Source organism: Prinia subflava, chromosome 3, assembly GCF_021018805.1.
Source record: "Prinia subflava isolate CZ2003 ecotype Zambia chromosome 3, Cam_Psub_1.2, whole genome shotgun sequence".
Classification (NCBI taxonomy): Eukaryota; Metazoa; Chordata; class Aves; order Passeriformes; family Cisticolidae; genus Prinia; species Prinia subflava.
Window position 1 is genome coordinate 35,245,561 of NC_086249.1, and position 23,319 is coordinate 35,268,879.

Genomic DNA, 23,319 nt, shown 5'->3' on the forward strand with positions numbered 1-23,319 from the left:
AAGCTGTAAAATTCCGTGGCAAAACACCTTTCTGCACTTCATTGATTTCACAGCCACAGATTAATTATACAAAGCCTTCAAGAGACCCTGACATAAGGCACATTTTCAACATTACCACAGCTGTGCCTCTAGCATTTCGCACAGCTGCACATAACACAGCTGGCCTGAATGACAGCAAAGAGTGAAACTCAATTTCAGCACAAATCATGATATACCTTTAGCCCTTCTTCATATTCACTTTTGTAGTTCTGTAAATTTTGATTTTAGTACACACCACTAAACCAACTTATCTGACTTACAAAGTAACAAAAGCAAAGACCATTATTCACTTGATCCTACATTAACTTAAATAACTTTTAATGTATTTTCTATTAAAAAAAAATCCATCTCGATTTGAAAAGAAAAAATTGTATATGCCACTTCCTAAGTGGTTTAACAGCATAATTTGACCAAATTTATTCCAGGAGCATAGGCAAACTCTCTCATCTCAGTCAAGGTAATAGAATTGTCTCTAATGCAACACAGTGAAAATTACTTTAATTAAAAGACTCTTTTCTCCCTGAATTCACTACCCAATCTAGTTCACTATGCAACCACTCAGGTGGGTGTACTATTATCCTGTGTTTTGGCAGAGCCAAAGAGAGCATTGTACAGCAGCCACTCATTGTTATGTCTCTGAAGTAGGGAAGTTTGGCATTTTCCTTTTTGGGAGACAGGAATGAGGAAGAAGAGGGACTATTTAAAGTATATCCTCCTGTCAATATTCCTTCATTCCCTAAAATCCCTATCTTAACAACTACTCCCCGTTCAACAAGCTGTTTTGGACTTCAAAGTCCAAAGGACCAATGTCTCCTACAGCTCAGATCTGACACCTTCTTCCCTTGTACGCCTCATCTCCAAGCGCATATGTGGGTTTATGCCACTCATACACCCCACTATGCATCAAAATTGCAGAGATCTCACGTATACCTAATTCAGACAGACTTTTTAGAATCAAAACACTGTCAGAAACTGATGAAAAGGAATATTTTACTTATCTGCTTGTGACAGGATCAGCTCAACTTAATAATCAAGAGGATTTCTTCCACCTCTCCACAGGGAAAGCTGTTAATTAACTAATGAACACAGATTAGCATAACAACGATAAGACTCTTAGGAAGCAGGTTAAAGGGAAAACAGCAGTAGGTAGTACCTGAAGAATAATCCAGATGGAATTATGGACTAATGAAGCTCCCCAGCAGATGAATGTAGAAGCAAGCATACAGTATTTACATCAATTACTCAGAACAAAATATAGAAATATGCCAATGCAATGGTGATATGTCAAATGGGTGCAAAACATATTGATTAAAAAAGCAAATACTCCCTCTGTGAAACAGTCAGGAGAAACCCTAAGCATGCATAATCCCATTTCACTAGATTCTCTTTTCATCAGACACGATGTTTACTTTCCAAAGATATCAGAATCTCTATCAATTCTCACTTCTCTAATCTCAGCTCTTCACTTTAGTACAGATAAGCTCCACACACATTTGTTCTTGGCTCCCAGGCAAGAGTTTCACTAGCATGGTGCACGCTGCATGTACTTATCTCCTAGGCTGTAACCTGAACTGTGTGCCTGCAAAATGCACCAGCCATACCAGCTCTTAAGCAAAAGAAGAAAAAACTGTACATATGTACAATGGACTCTTAAGTTACTCAGTACTGCTCCAAAAAATGATCTGGACAGTTTGAGTATGGTTCTCTGAAAACATCACCTTGCTGCTCTGAAGCAATAAAGAAAAGTACAATGTTAAGTACTATTAGGAAAGCAGTACAGAGGAATATAAAAAATTCACCACCATCTAAAATCCTCAAGTACCTACATCACAGAATTCTGACAAGTTCATTCAAAAACAGTATCACAAATCTAAAAAATTATAGAGGGATGATTTGATGTATGGGGGAACATCCCATATGAAAAAATGACAAGACCCTTCAGTTTAGCTAAGAGATGACTGGAGGATGCAATATGATAGAGAATTATAAAAATCACAAAGGATACTGTAGAAGAAAAATCAGAACACTTCATAGTTATTTCTCATAATTTAAGAATTAATTAAATTATAAAACAGCAGGCTTCACTCAAAAAACGATACTGGTTTTTTGCAAAAACACTTGTAAACCCCATTACATTCAGACAAGCATGTAATACATATATATGTGTGTTTGTGTATATATATAGAGAGAGAGAGAGAGAGACTCAATAATATATTAAAAAATTTAAAAAAAAAAAAAGCATTCCAAAACACAACTAGACACATTTGTGGGAGAAAAACAATGGTAATACCTCAAGCTTTTGAAATTGCTAATTCAAATAACATCAAGTGTCCACTAGTGAAAGGATCATCCTTACATTTCAGACCTCTCTAAATCAGCAGCTAGAGGTGACCACTGAAAAAATCCATCTGAGCAGAAGTTTTGTCTATTCTAGCCACAATATAGCTTGTTTTATGGGTGACAACTTGGAGGACCTTAACAAATCTTCTCAGCATTGGAATGATTAATTTGTCTGATTTTTTCCAACAGGCAACCTGCCATAACAAAAGCAGAGCTAGTCCATCTTTCCCTTTCACCCTTACTATGAGCTGTGCTTCACAGTCTGAAAAACTGCCTCGCAATGAAGACATATTGCAAGAAAAAACTGAACTTCCTTGTGGAATAAGGATTGCCACAGCCTTTGGGGAGAACAGACTGGCTGGTTATATCAAGGTGTGAGATAGTGGAGAACTGATGAGGCTGATTGAGCAAAGCCACAAGCCAGGCCACTTGCTCCTCTTGCGCCTGGGCTTGAGCAAGGCTCAGTACTGAATGGTGCCTGGGCTGAAGCAGAGGCCCCACAGCCCGATGCTGTGTCAGTGAAGGGCAACAGAGCACCCACGGCTCTGTGCCAGCCCTCAGCCTCACTGCCCCTGCACTGTGCACAGCAAGCCCTGGTTTGGGTCTGTTCCTCTGAGGAGACGACGATGGGAGCAAAGACCTGGTGAGGGTCCGGTGGCCACCACTGCTGCCTCAGCCGTGTGGGGGAGCACACTGGGGTACCACGGGTCTGTGCTGTCTTGTTTTAGCCACAAGATGGGTAGCTCGGGTTGATGAAAGTAACCAAAGACCCTCATTAACCCTTTGTTTATATATTAAAAACCACACCCACCAATATGAAAATGAGAAAACAGATGTCCCCCCACCCCACATCTATGATGGCAGCAACAGGCAGCCAATGATTTTTAACTACAGTCATTCATCCATTTGTCCAAGAAGTATAAAATTGGTGTCTGAAATCCTCCCCTATGGAAGACAAGAATACAACCCCACTCTACAGACAAGTCGATGGGCTTGCTCCTCTCTTCTCCTCAAAGCAGGGACAACTCTGTGGTACAATTTGTGTCTCTGGCTGCATTGGAACTTACCTGGGAACACTTGTACGCAGAGCTATGCACTCATATTTTGTAGGTCTAGTGCATTTATCAGAAATTTAACAAGAACCTATAATCTGCTGCTTCAATAAAACAGATTATTCATGACTCCACAACCATGAAAGTTCTTATTCAACATAACTGGACTTTAGTGCCTAACTAGTTATAAATGAGAAATTAGGCCTATCTGCACCTAGCCCCTCTGATCTCTGAGGACTAGCTAGAAGGCAAGGGGGTTTATTTCCTGACAAGTTCATACACGTACCACAACAGGCAAGGTGGATCAAAAAATGATCTCCAAGCAAGGTGGGTCAAAAAGCACCAACCATACAAACTCTCATGGCTGATGGTAAAAACAATCTGGTCTTACTAATGTGCTCCCTTATGCTCTTATTCTGTAAGTTTACTTGAATATCTGAAAGTGAAGTTTGTAGGACTACTGTCAGACTACCCAACTTTTGCCTGAAATCGCCCTCAGAACAGCAGGACACATCACAAACTAAGTGGCACTCTGAGAAGGTGGTGATGTGAGAATCCACATCACCTCCCCACACACAACACCCACCCTTTGAAACAGACCACAGTCAAAACAGAACACTTACAAACTTTTCAAGAACGGAATACTACTGCAAAAGCCTTTGCTCAAATGTTCTTTGAACTTTTGAAGAGTCACACCACATACAATAGCCTATCATGGACCTCTGGACCTACTTCACTCAATCCCCTGCCCAAAAAAGAACTTGTTTCAAAGTTAGACCAGGTTGTTCAGGGACTTGTTCAGTCAAGTATTAGATATCTCAAACGATGGGAGATCCCATAGCCTCCCTACACAGTATCCTCCGCTGCCTTCACCAATCATACTTACTGTGATTTTTTTTTTTAATCTTCTCTCCAGCTGGAATGTTCCCTTTTGAAACTTCTAACCTCTTTTCAGTGTGCAGCTCTAAGTGAAGTCTGGCATTTCTAATATCAGGAGAGTCTGAGTTAACAAGTAAATTGTACAGTGAAGGTTTATTATACACTGGAGCCAACCTGACAGCACACCACTAGCAGGGGCAGACTAGCTCTGTACGTGTCCAACAATCTAATTTCAGTGCCCCTGTGCTAGCTCTGCAACCTAAATGGTTGCACAGATAGCCAATACATCTTGCTAACCTGACAGAAATCCATTCCCTTGTTTAATTCCTATGTCATCTCAGCAATATTAATATCTTCTGCACAGGGTCACAAGGGAGAAAGTGGAGCTGCAGGTAAGAACAGAGCACCTCTTTTTGGAGGGAGGTGGGGTGAACAAGCAATAACCTGTGAATTTACATTTAGGTGTCAGAGAATATCATATGCTAGAAAATTTCAACCTGCTTTAATAAACACTCAGCAGTAACTGGATGGTGTTAGGCATGTTTCCTGCTTCGTCCTCTCAATTCTGGGATGAAATTTACATTTCTTACCTTAATAATACAACCAAAGTCTTTTCTAATCTATGAAGACAGCTATTAAAACAGTGCTTAACTAGTACTAATTTTATTTGGCATTAATTATCACCTGAGCTAAACAGAACATAATAGATAGGAGATATATGGTCAGGGGACACCATGCCAGTAGGAAATGGAGAAGGAGTAAATTAATTCAGTTCATACAGATGTGTATGGTCTTTACCAAGCCAAAGTCACACAGGCCAAAGGTAGATACCAGCCTCTGGCACTGAGAAACTTCACAGCAAAGCACTAAAGTGGATCTTACCGCAGGTAAACACCATGTGGTTTTATTAGAAAGGAATTACATATCCAATTTTTATACTGCAAATGCTTTTACACACACTAAAGAAAATTGTCACAGTACCAGCTTTCAAACCCATATCTGGCAGCTAATGACAACATAAGTTTCATATTTTATAACAATTTGTTGATTTATACCAAATTCCAATCCTTTCTCAAATTAAGCCTTTTGAATGTGAGCTACCTAGAACCTGTCAAAAGGCATTACTAGTAACAGAGGAAAAGCATTTCCATGCACCTGTAGAAGAGCTTGGTGAGAGAAAAGATTGAATGTTTCCAGTTTTCAAACATGGCACGCCATGGTTTGTAAGGGCCATAAAGATCAGCAGTTTAGGAGATCAGGACTTGGGTATACTTTATCTGGTATCTAGAAACTAATTTTCCAAAGACAAACTCAACTAACCCAGAGCAATGAAAAAAAAAATTCTGAAAATACTTATCAAAGATTTAGAGAGCTCACAGTAATCCATGCTTATCCTCAGGGAAAGTTAATTAAACACATTCAGGTTTTTTTATTAGCACGCCATTATTCTCCTCAAGATTCAGTATTTCAATTTGAAATCAAGACAAGTATCAAGTAAACCACCATCACTCCCTGCTCAGTGTTTTGAAATGCTGAAACACCTTTGATGCATCCCTAGCCATCTGTATTTTGCAAGGATTGCCACTGTCTCAGCTGCGACAGACTGCCACAAGAAAACCTGGCTGAATCCCTCCACGGTTCCCTGCCCAGTTAAAACCTTCTGCCATCTACTGTCAGACCATTCACAACTCTGCCCTTTCCCACTGCTCAGGTATAGCTCCACTGCAAGGTGCCGACCTTGACTCATGACTAGCACCAGGTTCACCACAGTGCACCCCACAAGTCCTCAGATTTTTACATAAATACCTCTCTAAGTGATCCCAGCAGTTTGCTTGATCAGTTCACCCCTCCCATCTGCCACACAGAGATAACTTCCTGCCCTCCTCCCCAAGCAGACCTTTAACCAAACAGTGCAGCCCCCTGGCTAAATGAAACTCAGGCCATTGCTGTCCAGGGGCTGTCCTGAAACACAATTAGGCCCCTCTTTTTGCACAGTTGCTAGCGAGACAGAACAGAAGCACAGCTCTTAACGCTTTCAATCTTTGGGGCCTCACACCACCTTTGTGAAGCACCTGCTGAGCTGCACTCCTCTCCTGCATCCTTCCAAAGACTCAATGATTTCTGAGAAGCAACACAGGGCAGTAACCCCAAACAGTTCTCACAGCTCTCTTCCACAGCCAATCCTGCTTAAAGCCCGATTCTGGGTCCTCACCCTCATGGATAGCTTTAAAGGTTATCTCTGTTTCATGCAGCTTCCTCAGAATGACCCATCTAACTAGTTCTTCTCAGTTTAGTGTTGTCTATGAAAGTTCCAAAATCAGCTGTGGAAAAAAAAAAATAAAATATGAAAAAGCTAAATACCACAAGTCAGGTTTCATACTGTCAGAGGCTGTAGGGAGGAAGGTAGACATTCAAAAAGGATCCTAACATCCATGTGCTTGCAGACCCAAGACATATTTTTACCAGCAAGTTCAGCAACTATTCTTCAACAGAAGCACAAACACTACTATAAGAGGCCTGGCCCTTTTCACTGTATGAAGGTTTTTATTTAATTCAGCTCCACAGTAAGTTGCTTTTCCCTCTCTATGCTAGCAGGGCTATGCTAGGGAAACAATGCCCACACAAGTTTGCAAGACTTTGGAGATGCCACTGCACATGCTGTTGGTTTGATACTGAAAACTACTTAACCACCAGCTTCATTCCACACGTGTTCTGTTCCACAGTAATACCCACTACTGAGTTTCCATACGCGGGCAAACTCTCCTAGTGATTACTGCATTTGTGTTGCTTTTAAAACAGAGATACACAGACTTCACCAGAACATTTAACAATCTACAGACATGTTTTGTAAAGCATGCACAAATCAAAAGCAGCTCAAAGCCTGAAACCCATCACTGGTGGCATACGTTGTGAAGTATTTTTCTAAAAGGACTAGTGCTTGCTGCCAAGCTATTCACCTTTACTGTCCTGCTTGGAAACTCAGTCAGTGGTTTTCAGGCTTTGACATGACAAGGAGTAACACGCATATTTTGATGGGACATCCATCAAAGTAAAGCTGATCTCCTCTCACTTTACAGTCAGGCTACTTCAGCGAGACACTAAAACACAATCGTTCAGGCTCTGGCCATTGATTAATTACTGATACCATAAAAACTTTGCTACTATTTCTTTACTTCTTTTGAAATCCCATTAATAGCAACACTTTACAAACTTTATTTCTGTCCAGATCACTTTCTGGTAAGTTAAATTTTATGGGAAAGGCTTTCAGCTAGAAGATCTGCAATAAAGACCTGTAAACTACACTAGCCAACACAGAGTTTTTCGTTCAAACGAGTCTTTTACAAGGGTGCACACCTAGGGTGTTTTAACACTAATGGTCACTACCGGTATCCAGCTGCATCGCATTTCTGATCTTTTGCCATATGGGCTTTCTTTTCCACGCAATTATGAAACCAAGATAACACACAGTCACCAGGGACAGTTAATTGATAATTAAACAGATCAAGTGCGAAGCACCTCTGATAGTGTTGCTTCAAGGCAGCAGCACCGTGAGCCTCTGGCTCCTCGCTGCCCCTCCGCTTAAAGGAAACCTCTGGAAGCGGATCGCGCCCCTCCCGAGGCCGCCTCCTCGCTGCCCAGGGTGCCTCGCTGCCCCCGCTGGGCTGGGGACGGGCGCGACCTCCCGCCGCTCCTCCGCCGCCGCGGGAGGTGCCCGGGGCCCGGCAGACAGGGAGGGAGAGCCGCTCCCTGGCAACTTCGGCGAGGCTCTGGGCTCGGACGGTGGCTCGGACGAGGCGGGGGCTCGGGGACGGACACCCCGCAGCCGGGGCGGGCAGCGCGGGGCGCGGGCAGCCGGCAGAGCCTGCCCGGGGCGGCGGGGAGCGGGCGGCACATGGAGGAGCGGCGCGGCGTGGCCGGCCCCGGCTGCGGGGCCACAGGGACGAGCCGGCGCGGCGGCGGAGGGACCGGAAGGGAGAGAGGGAGCCCGGCCGAGAGGGGACGGGGCGGCGGAGGCGGCGCGCCCCGGCGGGCTGCGCCCCGAGCCCCGCGCCCGAGGGGCGAGGGCAGCGGGAACGGAGGCGGGGAGGGGAGAGGGGTCCGGCGCGGGCGCCCCTTCGGGGGCGAGGCGGCGCTCCGGGCGCGGCGGTGCCGCCGCCCGCCTCACCATGAGCACTTTGGCCGCGTTCTCCAGCTGGGCGATCACCTCGGGGGCGCCCCCCGCCGCCGCGGCCGCCGCCGCCATCATGGTCTCTCTTCAATGACGCGCCATGCGCTGCATTCTGGGGCGAGGCGGCCGCGCGGCCAATCCCGGCGCGGCCCGGCCCCGCCGCGGAAGCGAAGCGGCGGCGCCGCCGCAGCACCGCGAGCGCCGGGCGGGGACAGCGCCCGCCCCGCGCGCCTCCCCCGCCGGCCCGCCCGGCCCCTCAGGGCCCTCCCGCCGCCCCCGGGGCCGGCCCCGCCCGGCCCGCAGCACGCGGCCGGACCCCCGAGCCGCGGGGCGGGGCCGCCGCCGGTCCCAGCGCAGCGCACTGGCCCGGCCGCAGCTTGTTAGGGGTGGAAGGGGCCTCTGGAGATCATCCGGTCCAACCCCCTGGCAAGCCAGGGCCACCTAGAGCAGGTTGCACTGGAACGCATCCGGCTGGGTTTGGAATGTCTCCAGAGAGGAAGGCTCCGCAACCACGCTGAGCAGCCTGTTCCAGTTTCCTGCCACCCTCCATGGAAAGAAGTTCTTCCTCACGTTGAGGTGGAACCCGTCGTGTTCAAGCGTGGGCATTGCTCCTCGTCCTGTTGCTGGGCACCACGGAGAAGAGCCTGGCACCATTCTCTTGGCACCCTCCCTGGAGGCTTCCTTGCGCTTCCTTGTGCTTCCCAATGAGCTCAGGTGCCAGCGCGGCTGCAGGCAGTCCCTTGTGCATTGCCCTGCTTGCAGGTCTGTGCTGGGATGAGAAGCCGAGTTTATAAAATATAGCTCAGAAAGTGGTGGGGAGAGGAGAGGGTGGTCAGCATCTTTAAGAATGAACTGGTTTAAAGGAGACAAAAACCAAAACAAACTAAAAAAACCCGACAAAAACAGCAACAACAACAAAAAACCAACAATGTTTAAAACTGCTAAAATGCACTTTCCCCCACATAAATCCACCTGGAGCGCCTTTCGTGTTATTGGTTGTCAGTCACAAGACAGTGTCAACTCTGAAAGATATGCTGAAGTGAACACCGTTGTGCACCTGTAAGAGCAAAAGGACTCTCAGATTATGCCTTCACTGGCATTTCATTTTGGTTAAAGAGTTGGCCTTTTAAACAAATTGTATGGTTTCCACTTCAGTTTGCACCCTGGAGCAGACTTGGAGCTTTGATAACTCCAGATGAAGCCGAAATGGAAGATCTGCAATTGCCAGGAGGTGCTCAGTGCGTAGGTCCAGGCCAGTTCCCCTTCAGAGCACGGAGCACCGTGAGCTGTTGTGTTCCTCTGGACCGCTCTGCTCTTAACAGAGGCAGGTGTCTCCAGCCATAGTTCTCTCAGCCTTGGGCAGGCATTAGCTGACCTCAAGTGCTGAATTTATCAGCTAACTGAGCCGACTGATAGCAGCGTTGACTGCTTGTAGACAGTGCGCATAATCTGAGCGTCAGTGAACAATGTTTCCATGCAGTTGATACAATGTAATAGCCAAAGGGAGAAGAAGGTGTCAAGGAAACGAATGACAGCAAAAAAGCCATCTTTCCTATTCCAAAGAAAATTGCAAGTATTTTTCTCCTAAGAAATGACAGCTTTCAATGCTGAAGAGTGCTCAAGTTATGAACTTTGGAAAATGAGCATTGTCATTACCAGCTTTATTATGATCTCCTCTCAGTGCTTATTACTAGGCAAGTTTAAAAGTAGCAATAGAACCATGTAAATTATTGCTTTTGAGGTTTACCTAGGAGGTAGAGCTAGATCATGCATTTCAGAGTAACGTTCAGCTTCAGAGTGGAAGAATGTGGGAAGATCAGCAGGGCTGCGCTGAAAGGAGGGATCAATATACAGAAAACTGAACAACAGTCAGAGATGGAGCAGTTCGAAGGTAGTGAGAGTGTGACAACACACTCGAATCCTGGAGTGTGTTTATTGAGCAAACAGTGCAGTGTACAAAGAACATCAAAACACCAGAGCTAAAGACTTAGAAGTTTGTGTGCAAAGAGGCAAAATGTAAAAAAATCTCTGAAAAGTATGAAAACCCCCCTATTTTAAAGAATTCTGTGTTCAGTAAAGGACTGCTTCAGTTGAGTAATTCTGTACTTGTCACTGGTATTCAAAACCAGATTCTTCAACAACTTTTTCAGCATGCTCAAAGTCCATCATTCTCCTGTGGCCTCATGTGTTTAGCAGAACACTTGAATAGCCATGAAATAGAAATAGAATAGTATTTTTCAGGTCGGGAGGACTCAAGAGGTCTCTGCACACAACTTCTGTTTCTTCAGCCTTCTGATCAAGTTGCTTAGGGTTTTGTTCAGCAGGGACTTGAAAACCTCCAAGAATGGAGAATGCACAACTCTCTGGGCACCCATGTGTCTTGGCTTGGAAAGACAGGTATCTGTCAGGGAAAACTGAAGTTTCCCTTGGAATGGAGAATGTAAAACCCCCTCCCACCAAATTATTACAATTTTGCAATTAGGAGCTTCTGGGTAAAAATATGGGAAAAGGAATAACAGTTCTTTACCAGGAATATTAAAAATACAAATGCAGTAGTACAAAACAAACAAACATAAACGCAAAAAAAAACCCAAAGAAAAAGAACAGAAGTCCTAGAAAACCCTGACAGAGTCAGAGATACGATCTGATACCCTGCTGTCAGGGTGTTGGAAGCAGTCCAAATGAGTCTTCCTGGAGTAACAGATGTTCTGTGAAGTAGAGATGATCCTGTAGAACAAAGGGTCCAATGCTAGCAAGATGGGTCTGGTCTTCCCCTGAGAACTCAGTGGGAAACCAGTTGAATTAGTGTTTGGGATTGCTGATTTTATGCTGGTGGAAAGGCTTTGGCTCCTCCCGCTGGGTGGAGCATCTCACAATGGAATGAGGTGATGTTATCAGTCATGTGAGAGGCCTTAAATGGCCCATTCACAGGTGATGTCCCTCGGAGGAGAATGGGTGGAGGAAGAGATAAGAAGGCACTGCCTTATCTGGTGTTATCAGGTGTCCCATTAACAGAAGGCACCCACCCTCTTCCCCCCCTAGAGTTACAAGAGACAAAGAAGAATATCTCCCAATCAGTTTCAACAGATGAAAATAGAATTCACATTTTTGGTTACATTTTTCAACCCAAGACACCATGTCAATGCTCGATTGGTGTCACGGTGACCTCTTTTTCCCCCTTAAATCAGAATGTCCACGTGTCTGTTATTTCTCATCCTATTGCTGTGCACCTCAGTAGAGAGTATTGCTGCATTTTCTGGATAATCTCAGGTACTGGAAGAAAACTCTTGGGTTCCCTTTCAAGCCTTCTGACTGAATGCAGTTCCCTCAGCCTTTCCTACCAGGGCATGTGCTCCCACCCCCACACCAACTTGACTGCCCTCAGCTGTGCTCACTGCAATTTGTCAACTTCTTTCTCATAGTGTGGGCCCCAGAGTGCAGTGTAGTTTTCCAGACATGATGTAACAAGTGCTGAGTAAAGAGGACTAGTACTTCTTTTGATCTGTTGGCTGCATGCCTGTAAAAACAACCTAATGTATCTCTATAAAGGTAGCCTTTCTCACTGCTGTGGTGTTCTGCTCACTTATGTTTATCTTGGTTCCTGTTGGGCCAGGTAAAGTGCATGGCTGGGCCTTAACTGCCCTGACACCCTCACCTGGGACTTCAGCATGTGTAGCGCTGTAGGTTTGCCTGTGCCAAGCCCAGTCCCCTCTCAGCATGGCTCAGCAGTTGTCCTTCCTCAATGTCCTGTGTAATATACAGCCTTGTCTCCAACTCTTTCTCCTGCATGGATCTTTACTCTGACTCTGTCTTCTACTGTTTCTGGCTTCACTTTTTGTCTGGACTTTCTGGACGTGACTAATTATCTTGCCTTGTCTTGGACTCTCAAGAAGACCTGTCATCATTCCAGCCCTACCCAAATCCTATGGAACTGCACCCCAATTGGTGATCAGCCTCAGCTTGTTCATCCTCATGGAGTGGCCCTGCTCATGCTGTCCTTGCCACAGTCCACCAGGACCTCCAGATCACTACTTTGGTCACGCTTCAGTCTATACTGCTGTGGTGGTTATTCCACTTTAGGTGAGGTATGACACCACAGGATCCATCTGCCAGTTCCCTGAATAGGCATAGTGGTTCAATCAATTTGTACCTATCCCTTCTGCCCTGAGGTTGTCTCTTTGGGCACACTTCAACATGTTTGTTAAATCCACTCCTCTTTCACAAGTGGTATGATCTGTGCAGACAAAATCATGCATTTTACCATATCATCATTAGGTATATCTTGTCCTCATTTTGAGTGGGAGGACTGAGTGGAGTAATCTTCAGTAAAAATTACATGTTCAAGTAGTCGCATTTTCTCTCAGCTATATTACAATCTTAATGTTCTCTTGGCTAGTTTTAGAAAAGCTGATTGTTCATTTATCTTGTCAGAGCGAATGCTGAAGCTATTTCTGCTGTTGGCTAAAAAAGATGTATCACATTGCTCCTTCATGCTTTCCTCTTTTGTGGTGCTAATCCTCTTAAAATAGTTCAAAGTTTTGGACTCGTTGCCAGAAAGAGCGTTGTTGGTAGTGAAGTCTGGGCTTCCTGCTTTAGCAGTCCTCCTCTACCTTCTTTTCTCCCACAGCTGAAACCAACCAACTACTGCCAGTTTGGGCTAAAGATTAAAATGTTAAGGAAAATGAAACAACAGTTGGTCGTTCAAATCAGTCATGAATTTGGGTTTCTTTTAAATATATTAATCAGTTCTATGCACACACACAATAAAACTAGCAAAGATCTGCTATAGTCAGGAGCATCTGACAAAGTCTAGTGCAAGGACATAGAAGTGACTGAGCAGTGAGTTAGATGAGGTAAGGAAATCACAGTCAGTAGGGAAGTGGATTATTAGTACAAAAGTGCAATGACAACTGCAAGCATGCTAGTGGCAAGCTTGGTAAGGAAATAATCTTTCATCATTGGTTACGTAGAAACTTTAGAAACCATCCTCTCCTATCAGGACATATGTATTGACTTATTACTTACTAAGTCTCTATTCCCCTCTGGAAGAAAAGCTTCTACCAAAATTACTGTAAATTAGTTTGATACCACAGCCCAGTACTGTTGGTCACTTGCTCTCAGTTTATTTCTTACAAAACAACAATAAGCAGTGCTGCAAAGCTGGAGTAGTCATTCAAGTAATTAATTTCAAGTTCTCAGTTTCATTAAGAATGAAGTTTGACAGATAATACAATGTGTCATGGACGAGTTTAACTGGGAAGAGGCAAAATATTAGGTATTTATGTCAGCAACCTCCACATTGCAAGACTGGGTCTTACTGAAAGCAAGATTCAAACCAATTATTAACCTTATTACACTGGAAAAGATACAGGGACTAAGGATGAGGCTATAGAGAATCCGTGTGTAGTGTGGGTGTGTGCGTGCAGAACTTGTGACACTGTCAGAGCAGTGAATAGTCACAGTGGCCAGGAGCAGCCACAGCACACACCAAGCATCATTTGAGCTGTCAAAACAGCATCCTGCAGAAGGGCAATTCAGGAGAATGTCAGACACACGAATGACTGAGTCACACTCAATATTTGTTAAACTAATATTCTGCCCAAGAATTGAGGCACACACCTTGCACTAAACAGGCTTTTCACAAGCAAGGCCCTGCCTTCAAATAGATTGACACTGGATGGCAAAATGTCAATAGAGTTAAAAAATGTAGGCTAGATGGGCAGTTCTACTAGATACAGATTTTTGGAATCTTGTGATACTCATTCCTGTATTTGAAGCTGGAACAGTAAGAGCTTAAGCATTGTTTAAAGCAAGTGAGTGCATTAATTGTTTTACAGGAAACCTGCTGTATTTGGGTTTGTATCTGCTTACGTTCTGTTTCTTCCTGACTCCACTTGTCCGGCAACCCCCGTGTCGGGGTTAGCACTGCAGTGTGCCGAGAAGGGGGAAGCTCAACAGAACAGGCTCTAAGTTTAGCTATTTTGACCTTCAGAGTTATCTTTAGGATCAGAATATGTTGCTTATGATTCACACTTGGAAGTTTATCAGTGATAGCTTACACTAAATATTTGGAAAATACGTATGCTTTCCTCTACACAGCCTCTGTGCTGCCTCTGCCATGGACTTCTGAAGTATTTGGGAACACTTTCCTGGTATAGTAGATGGTAGGATGACAGCTTAAGCTAGCCTGTTTCAACTTGTCTGTAACAAACACTTAAAAATCTCCATGCAGCAGGTATCTATGTTGAAGGACACAAATGCCAGCTCAGAGTGCCAGCTTACTGCCTCTTTCATCTCAAGGCTGTTGTCAAGAGTAACTTACCAACCCAAAAGGGATCCACGCAGCACCAGTGTATTTTAGGCTGCTGTCTCTAGACACTTGTTTTATGTAAGTGTCATTCACTTAAGATTGTGTCATGTTTGATTAGTTTAGGCTAGAGCACTGATGCTTTAATCTCTCCTCTGAAATTGTTATTTTGACCCTGTTCTAAAGATGCCTGCAAAGGGCTTCCTACTCCTATTAGTTTATTGCCAAGGTCATCTGCTTAGGAGATGACTTTTCCTTCCTTTCAGTAACTTACATGTCACACCCAAATTGTCACTGATCCTGCATAGAAAGCAAGGACCCAAGTGGAAGTCCTCAGGTAAGAGGAGCAAGACCCTCAGGTAAGATTTACCATCTTAGTACGAGGGGATTCATGGGCCCAATTTGGATGTGTGACTCTCCCTGTGTGTTGTAGAGGTACAAAACAATGGGGTCTGGAGAAGCTGATAGCTGGTATCTGTGGTAGTTCACAGAAGGTGCCAATGAAGCCAATAGCTTAACACAAACACACACATACATGCACACCCACAGGCTTTTACTTTTACTTGTAAAAAAGTAAAAGTACACCACAGGCTTTTACTTGTGTTTGGAAATGCTGCTGTACTACTTTGGAGGTTTTCCCTTAAGGACATCTGCCATAAGCTTTTGCTCGAAAATTTTCCTCCTGAATGCAGAAGTACCATGAAGTACTCACAAGCTGGTTCATCCTCTAGCCATTTCCTATTTTGAAGGAAGTCCTTGGAAAGCAAGCTAACTGCTCAGCTGACCAATCCTCTGTACAGTCACAATAACCATGTGCCATGTAATGAAATCAATTGCATTAAGAAAGCAAGGTTCAGTAATTAGCTGTACACAGGCTATCTGAAGGTGGTTAACTTCTGAAGCTGCAGCAGAACTATTCAACAGGACTCATTTAGTTTCTCTTTATTTTTGTCCCATATACAGAAGAGGCAAATACCTGCCAACAGATTCTCCAGTAGCTGAGGGTCCATGGGCAGAACGATCATTTCATAGAACCATTTTACTGCTTCAGTTTGGGTCTGTAGTTTGCACCAGCTCCCTCATCCTAAGAATGAGGAGATTTTTCAGCTTTGGCAGTTCCAGAATAAATTTGTATTTTCAAAGAATTTCTTTCTTCCCTGTAGGGATGGAACATGGCAATGTACCTTAGAAGGAGATGCCTGGGTGACACACTAGTATGAGCTGTGGCCGTCCCTCTTACCTGCCAACTTTGCTGTGGGGATAACTACTGGCACCCTGGTTTTGAACCACTGAAAATTTTGCCTGGATTTTGCATGTCCCTGCTGCCTCCTGCAACACATCACAGCACTGCACTGCTAGAAATTAACCCTTCTTATTAGCCTATATGGATTTGACTGTTTTATTAAAAAAAAATTAGTTTCCATGGTGTGTTGAGACATTAGAAAGATCCTTTAGCAGGTCCAATTATACCAGATAGTCCAAACATTTGGTAGCCTTATCAGAGATTAGTATTAGATTAGTATCCAAGTTGATAGTTGTTACAGCCAGAACTATGACAGCCTAACAAAGTCAAACAGGAAAAAAATAGTTGTCTATCACCTGTGAGGGGAAGCTTACTGCCTAAAATGATCATGTAATTCTAATAAAACAGATAGTGATAAATCAGAAGTGATAAAGTTCTAAATTTAGGCCACTTGCTTTGCAGTCTCGTGCAGCCATGCATAAGATGATAGTGTCTAAGGTGAGTTAATTTTCTTGTCCTCACATCTCTTGTTGAACAGCTGTTCTAGAGTTTGACTTGGAGAGTTGTACATCCTTCTGACTTCCAGCTAATTTACTTTCACTATATTTGCTGTCACATGGAAAGATATTATTCTTTATCCCAATTAGATTTTCTTCCTTGCTTCCTCATGTTTACCGTAGGTATATTTAGATATTTAGAATATTATGTCGCTCTTATTCTTCATTTTGTGAATTCATATAGAATTAGAAGAGATTTTCCCCATAAATAAATTCCTTTCCATAAATAATGCTTCTTCTATCCTGACATGTATTGATCTTTCTCAAAAAATGACCAGCAGAGTGGTGATACTCCAGACATTTTACAAGGGCATTGCTTTTCCTGTAGCTGTTGGAAATGCATAGATCGAGGTGGTAAAATTGTCTCTGCTGGTTTCACATTTGTATCATTTCAGTGGCTTAGGCGTCCCCCAATCAGCTGAAGGATATACACACATAGGAATACACATATGTCAGGAATTGTAGAGGGCTAATCCCAGAAGTCATATAGTAAAGAACATCATGGCATTTTTATTATTCCATGTATTACCATTTAGTTTTCCCTTTTACAGTGCTGTTAATAATCTTTTACTGAATGTGCCTGAATACTATTTGCAAATTTCATTAGTGTGCTCTACTTTTCCTTCTCAAGCCATTTATAAAAGTATTAAAATTGGATCTATTTATAGGCTCTCCAGTTCTCAACATGTCCCTTTGCAATGCAGTCTGTATGGTAGAAATACCATCTCTGTTCTTTGGCAGCAGCCCCTCAGGGACTTCATAATGGATTTTCTTAGTACCAGAATCAACTCTGCTTAGGGCAATTAATTTAGACAACTATAAAGAAATTCCTAATCCTTATCATAAATAAGGAACAGCAATTCTCCATCTTGCAGGTGGACCTGGAGGTCTCAGGCAGCTGTATACAAATTTTAGATTATACCCTCATGCCATGTATGTGCCCACCTCTTACTTATTTAGCCAGCCCTTCCTAGCAGGAGTTGGAGAGACACCCAGCCACTCTCCCTTTCAGCAGCTGAGATCCCTGGCCCTGCTTTGTCTTCTACATTTTGAGGTTTGACATAGTAGCAAATGGGTACCTTGGTGGCTAACCCTGTAACCTTAGCTGAAGAAAGTGGTCAGCAAATGCTTTTACTGCCACACGATTTCTTGTATGAGCATAGGGGAAGTAGGGGATAATTATTTGAAGCCGGTTTTCCTAGTTAAGCTTCCCTTTGGTCCCCAGATGTGGTGTTCTAGGAGGTTGATGGGTAAGTCTCTCGACTTGTCCCTTGTTTTTAAGGAGGGGCTTAGCAAGATCACAGTTCTTCCCATAGATATCTCATCTTAGTTAGGACTGCAAGTGGCCAGAGAAGCCAGGTGACTGCTGCTGCTTGCTTGCCAGTTATGTGCTGTGCCCCCAGTTCTGATCTGTGCAGCTGGGGTTCCCTGACTGCACTGCTGAGACACTGGATCTCTGCATGGCAGCTGTAAGCTGCCACTGACAGGAACACGTGAGGAAAGTTGTCAATGGATTGATGTTCATAGCTCTAGACACTCCTCTAGACAATCTTCTCATCCCATTTTCCTTCCAATACAACCCATTCTAGTTCTTGCTTTGATAATTTCTATTCTAATAAACTTAAGATCTTTAGTTTAACTAATAATTTTTGTGTGACAATGGAGTAACTGCTTTTGAACTCCAGAAAATTTAATCTGGAATAAAATAATGGTTTGACTCTGTGGGTTTTTGTTTCTGTAAAACAAATTAATAGCTATGTAGGCTTTCCCATTCTGGATCAGACTTTATATAGATCTAATGACTCTCTTGTCTCGTACAGAAAGCATATTAGTTAAACATTAACATAGCATTGCACAATTTTCTATGCATTTTTGTGTCTTCTTTTTAAGTATCAATTCAACAAATTTGTCAGATACACATAGAAGGTTTAGTGACCTATGCATTTCAGCATAGAGTTATTTTACAAAGCAAGAACAATCATGGCCAGCCCCTTAACCCTTTAGCACTGCAGCTGATTTAGGAGATGGATTCACATAATGCTGTGGGGTTGAAGATGAGTACTTTGAGCAGTATGGATATGTAGATTTTATGAGCCAATGCATTGTCAGAATGTGCTTCAACTCCCTGAAGTCATCACAGCTTTCTCATGTCATGACTTCCCTGTCTTCTTTCCAGTTAGCAGAGTATTAATGGAATGTGTAGTAAAAAGGATTTCAATGTGATTTTATTATTAGTTATCCATGCGTAATGTTGTCAGTGAAGTTACATTCATATGATTATGCAGATAAATTCAGGTGAAGTTGCATTTGTTTCTCTAGATAAAGGTTTTGATTTATTTAACCACACAGCAGTTTTATTTTGTAATTACATTTGCATCGACCGGAAAAGCAAATACCTAATAATCTGGTTAGCCCTAAAGAAATTGAAATATTACATTATGATATAAAGTATTATAGATAAGCAACTTGTCAAAGGCGTATTTGTAGTAAACAGATGAAATTTCCTGGGAACATAGCTTCCCAAACTAGGTCTGTTAAGATAGCCATTGCTTGCAAATATTTTTGTGAATAAAGAAAGACATAATGTTGAATTGATGAAATAATCTTTTTTCTTGATGAGCTCCTGGTCTCAGGTGCAAAACCTTGAGACCTATTCCGGATGTAATTCCCATGGAAACTTGTGCACGGGGAAGGATTAGAGGTGAAAGCTGATGCCCTGAAATCAATGTGTCATCTGTTCCAAAAGAAAAAGAGGAATCTGGAGACTGATGACTCGTGTACTAATGGATTTTCCTGCAGTGACTGAGCTACTTTCAATAGGAGTACACTGACATTTTTCAGCAAGAGTAACACTTGTGGCAGTCCCCATCCTGCCCACACTGCCACTATCATTCCATGCCCTGCACTTCCCTGTGCTCCTCCGCAGTGCTGGCATGAGTGTCTCTGTCACCGTGCGCTGAAGTGGTTCAGAAAATCAATCCAGCTAAAATTAGCCGCCAGTGTTTCACTGGGTTATTTTTTGGCCTAAGCTCTCTGCTCTCAGTGTACTGACCAGTGGCTCAGTTATGCCAGCATAGCCAGGGGCAGGGGCAGTGGGCAGCAGCAAATCCTACAGGCACCATTTGGATCCTGCCATTGCTTCATCTCCATTGCCTCCAGCACTGGCACAAGCATTTGTGAGGCTGCACACTGACCCTTGCCGGGCAGCTTTCCTAACCAAAAAAAAAAACCCAAACCAATGTCATCTCTCCAGGTTTACTTTTCAGCAAGGATAATTCCCTAATCTGGAAGGTCCCACGTCACAAAAACTCCTGTCCCAGGAAGAGAACGACATGGGGTGAAAAGTCAATAGAAAGAGTGAGCACATATTCAGATAGTGCAGTTCCTGAATGTCACATTACAGCTTTGGGAGCCCAGCAGTCTCATTGGTAGCCTAGTCTGCCCCCCAGAACAATACCCATTGAGGAAAGAACAATAGCAGTCTTATAATAGAGACATATTTTGTATCTTATATATTTTTAAAATTTATGTCCTAAATGCCATGGGTTTGACAGAATCGCTCTTACCCCTCAGGGGTTGAATTTGGTTTGGCTTGGGGATTTGGGGGGCATTGGTAGCATGCTTCATTATGAATTTACTGTACAAAAAATTCAAATTTAAAGCCAGCTTAAACTAAAAAAAAACCCTCAACAAAACTTAGTGAATGAACAACCAATGTCAAATTTAAATATTGAGAGTAATTGTCCTTTACAATCAAAAACAGTAGATAAGAGTCCTGCCTTGGCAAATGGAAGGTAGCAATCCTAATTTATAATAGTATCTTCACATGATTTCTACATCCTGTGACAGCTTACCTTAAAACTTAAAATTTCAAAAGCAATTTGGTAATGTATTGATAATTTGCCATAAGGACAATATTCCCAGTTAGGAGTTTAACGGAAGAAGACAAGATCATTTGTTGCATTACTCATCTTCACAAGCAGAAGTTCTCCCCGTGCAAATCACCTGCTTCACGTTGTTCTTAGCTGGAGTGTCTGCCAGCACATTTTTCAGTAATTCTACATAATGTGTCACTTGAAAGTGAGCATCAGAGTAACCAGTCTTGCCTAAATGACTAGAGCAACTGAGATAAACAGCTCTGTTAGCCTCGAGGAGAGTAGTATTGATGATTTACTCAGAGGATGGTTTTCCTCAGACTCTAATTGTCAAATGGGCCAGAGGGGTCGGTTTTCAGGGTGTCACAGTAAAATGAAACAAAACAAGACAATTCTGAGGCTTGGAAGTGACATTTTGTGTGCAGAAATATCAGTTTAAAATTGGCCTTGACCATGTCTTAGAAAAAATGGTGTCATCCAATGACCTTTTGATACAGATAAAGGAGGGAGAAAGGCCACATGTGTAACAAGATTTCATGCTGAGTTAGATTGGTCAGTTTATGGCAGACATTCAAATGACTTGTGCATTAAACAAAACGCTGAAGGAAGTTTCTGTTGGGATGCTGGGACAGTAAGTGTGACAGGAGTCAGGTTAAAACTATGTTTACTCTTTCTATGGCTGCTGTTTAATCTCTCCATTCTTTAAAGCTGTTAGTACAGAATTTATGTGCTACCATGGGTATACTGTCATCAACTGCATTTAAAAATAACCGCTCCAGAATAATCTAAGTAAGATATGCATTAGTGCTCATATGTTGGAAAATGGGAAGAAACACTACAAAACAGGCAATAGCAGGTCTGTGGGATCCAACAAAGGGACATTACAACAGTTCAAACAATGTGATGTCCCCTGTCCTGTTCCTCTGCTAGATGTAGTTATGACATCAGGATGTGTCTGAAAAATAAAACAACAAAGAAAGAAGAAAAGCAAGAGCATTGTTTTGGACTGGATGAACTCTGAAGCGGAAGGCCAAGGTGATTAAGGCAAATAAACTACGAGACTGTGTTTATTAGCCAGGAAATGGTCATTTGTCAGGAAGTGCGCTGGAGGCTGATGTACCAGCTCCAACATAGCTGTATGTATCAGTCATATTTTCTCAGAGTTGTTGAAATCATGGGATAATTGTGGCATCTGCATTAGCTTTTGTTTGGGGACAAGCAATTTAATTTCTTTTCAGCCACTCTTGCAACTGCATCTACCTTTATTTAGAAGGGGTGAACCTGGTTTCTCTGTTATAAATACTTTGGTGAAGATGGTGCTCATGAAACAGGACTGGCCACCGCTGTCACAGAGGTGTTAGGGCAGAGGGCAGCTGCACTGTGTCATGATGTGAAATGGCAAGAGCGAGCAGGAGAGGTTTGAGGAACACCCGAGAGACCCCTTCAACATCTGTCACTGCTGGAGGCAGCTTCTTAAGAAATGCCATGACACTGTTTGGAGGGAAGTGGGGTCCCAGAGACACCCACCTTCTCTCTATTTCATAAAGCAGTTTTAGCAAAATGCTCCCTTCTGTGCTGGGAGCAGCCATGTAGCTTCCCAGCTGATCAACATCATCCTCGACTGGAGGAATCTCTCCCAGAAACCAGAGCACCATTCAGCCTCCATGACCTGCTTAAGCCAGGAATGTATCCAGACACCGCTAGTAGACTTCTCCATGGACTACCTGAGGCTGCCTAAGAGAACACCAGCTGCCTGTGTTTGGATCCCATCCCTCCTTTCCTCATATCTTCTTTGATATGAGACATTGTTGCACTTATTCCAAGAGTGCTATGTATTTGCAATGGAGGCAGAACGGCTGGTCTAGCACAACTAAAGGCAAAAGAAAAATTGTCTCCTCTGTCCAACTTGAGCAGTGGTCCTCTGCACACTCCTCCTCATCTGATGCAGTTGAGGTTCTCCCCATCATCAACCTGTTCTTCTGCATAACCACAGATGGAAAAGTTGTTGGATGGGGAAAATGACCTCTAAACTGTGATCCAGACTGGAAAAGAACAGGGTAGGTCTGACCCATCAAGCAATAGTAGTCCCAGAGTAATATAGTGATTCACTGATTCATCCAGTTTCTCCAGCATGATGAAAAGATGACCTTTCTGTGTGCCTGGAGTTTTTTGTGTGCATGTGTTTGTTTGTTTGTTTCGGTTTTGGTATGTACTGGAACAGCTCTTCAAATATTTTGCTGTCACTTGTTATTTGAAGCAGAGTTGACCTTACAGCCAACTCTATGAATAGATGCTTTTTTGAAAACTGAGTATTAAAAATTAGAACGGTAAGTGCCCCTTGTTAGACACTGATATTAATTAAGTCTGCAGTGAGAATACAAGTAATACAAAAAGTAGTTCAAATTCAAGGCTTTGTTAGTATAAAGCAAGATATTGAAATAATAACTCTTCTTACTGGGTTTCACATTCGGAAAATTTCAGAAGACCATCAGTTTGTTGCTGGCTACAATATGGTGTAAAACTGTTGCAAGCTCCTTGTGAGGTGACAGCTATCATGGCTTTGCTTCAAAGAACACTGAATGTGTGCACATTGTCTGCACTTTGGCCAAAATATGCAGCAATGGAGCATCTTCATTACATTTTCCAAAGCTGTTGAGGTCTGGCAGCACCCTGTTCACTTTTCTTGCTGTAAAGTAGCCTGTTGTGCTCTGCTCTAGTGTGAAGATGATGACCTGACTGTGGCAGCCTGTGTTTAGCAGATTTGTTAGTCTTGTTTTAGCATATATGTGGAGTTGTCATAACTGTGGCATTTATTTCAAAAGCATTCTTGGACACAATTTTTAAAACTGCCAGGCAATT

General features: G+C 43.2%; 1 protein-coding gene across 1 annotated transcript in view; it reads right to left on the reverse strand.

Annotated features, from left to right (window-relative positions):
- Nucleotides 1-12,260, reverse strand: part of XPO4 (exportin 4) — an 85,128-nt gene extending 72,868 nt beyond the window's left edge. Inside the window, exon 1 of the mRNA XM_063394655.1 lies at nucleotides 8,476-12,260. Within this exon, the coding sequence (XP_063250725.1) occupies nucleotides 8,476-8,556 (81 nt within the window). The 5' untranslated portion in view covers nucleotides 8,557-12,260. The remainder of the gene's footprint in view (nucleotides 1-8,475) is intronic.
- Nucleotides 12,261-23,319: the final 11,059 nt, after the last annotated feature.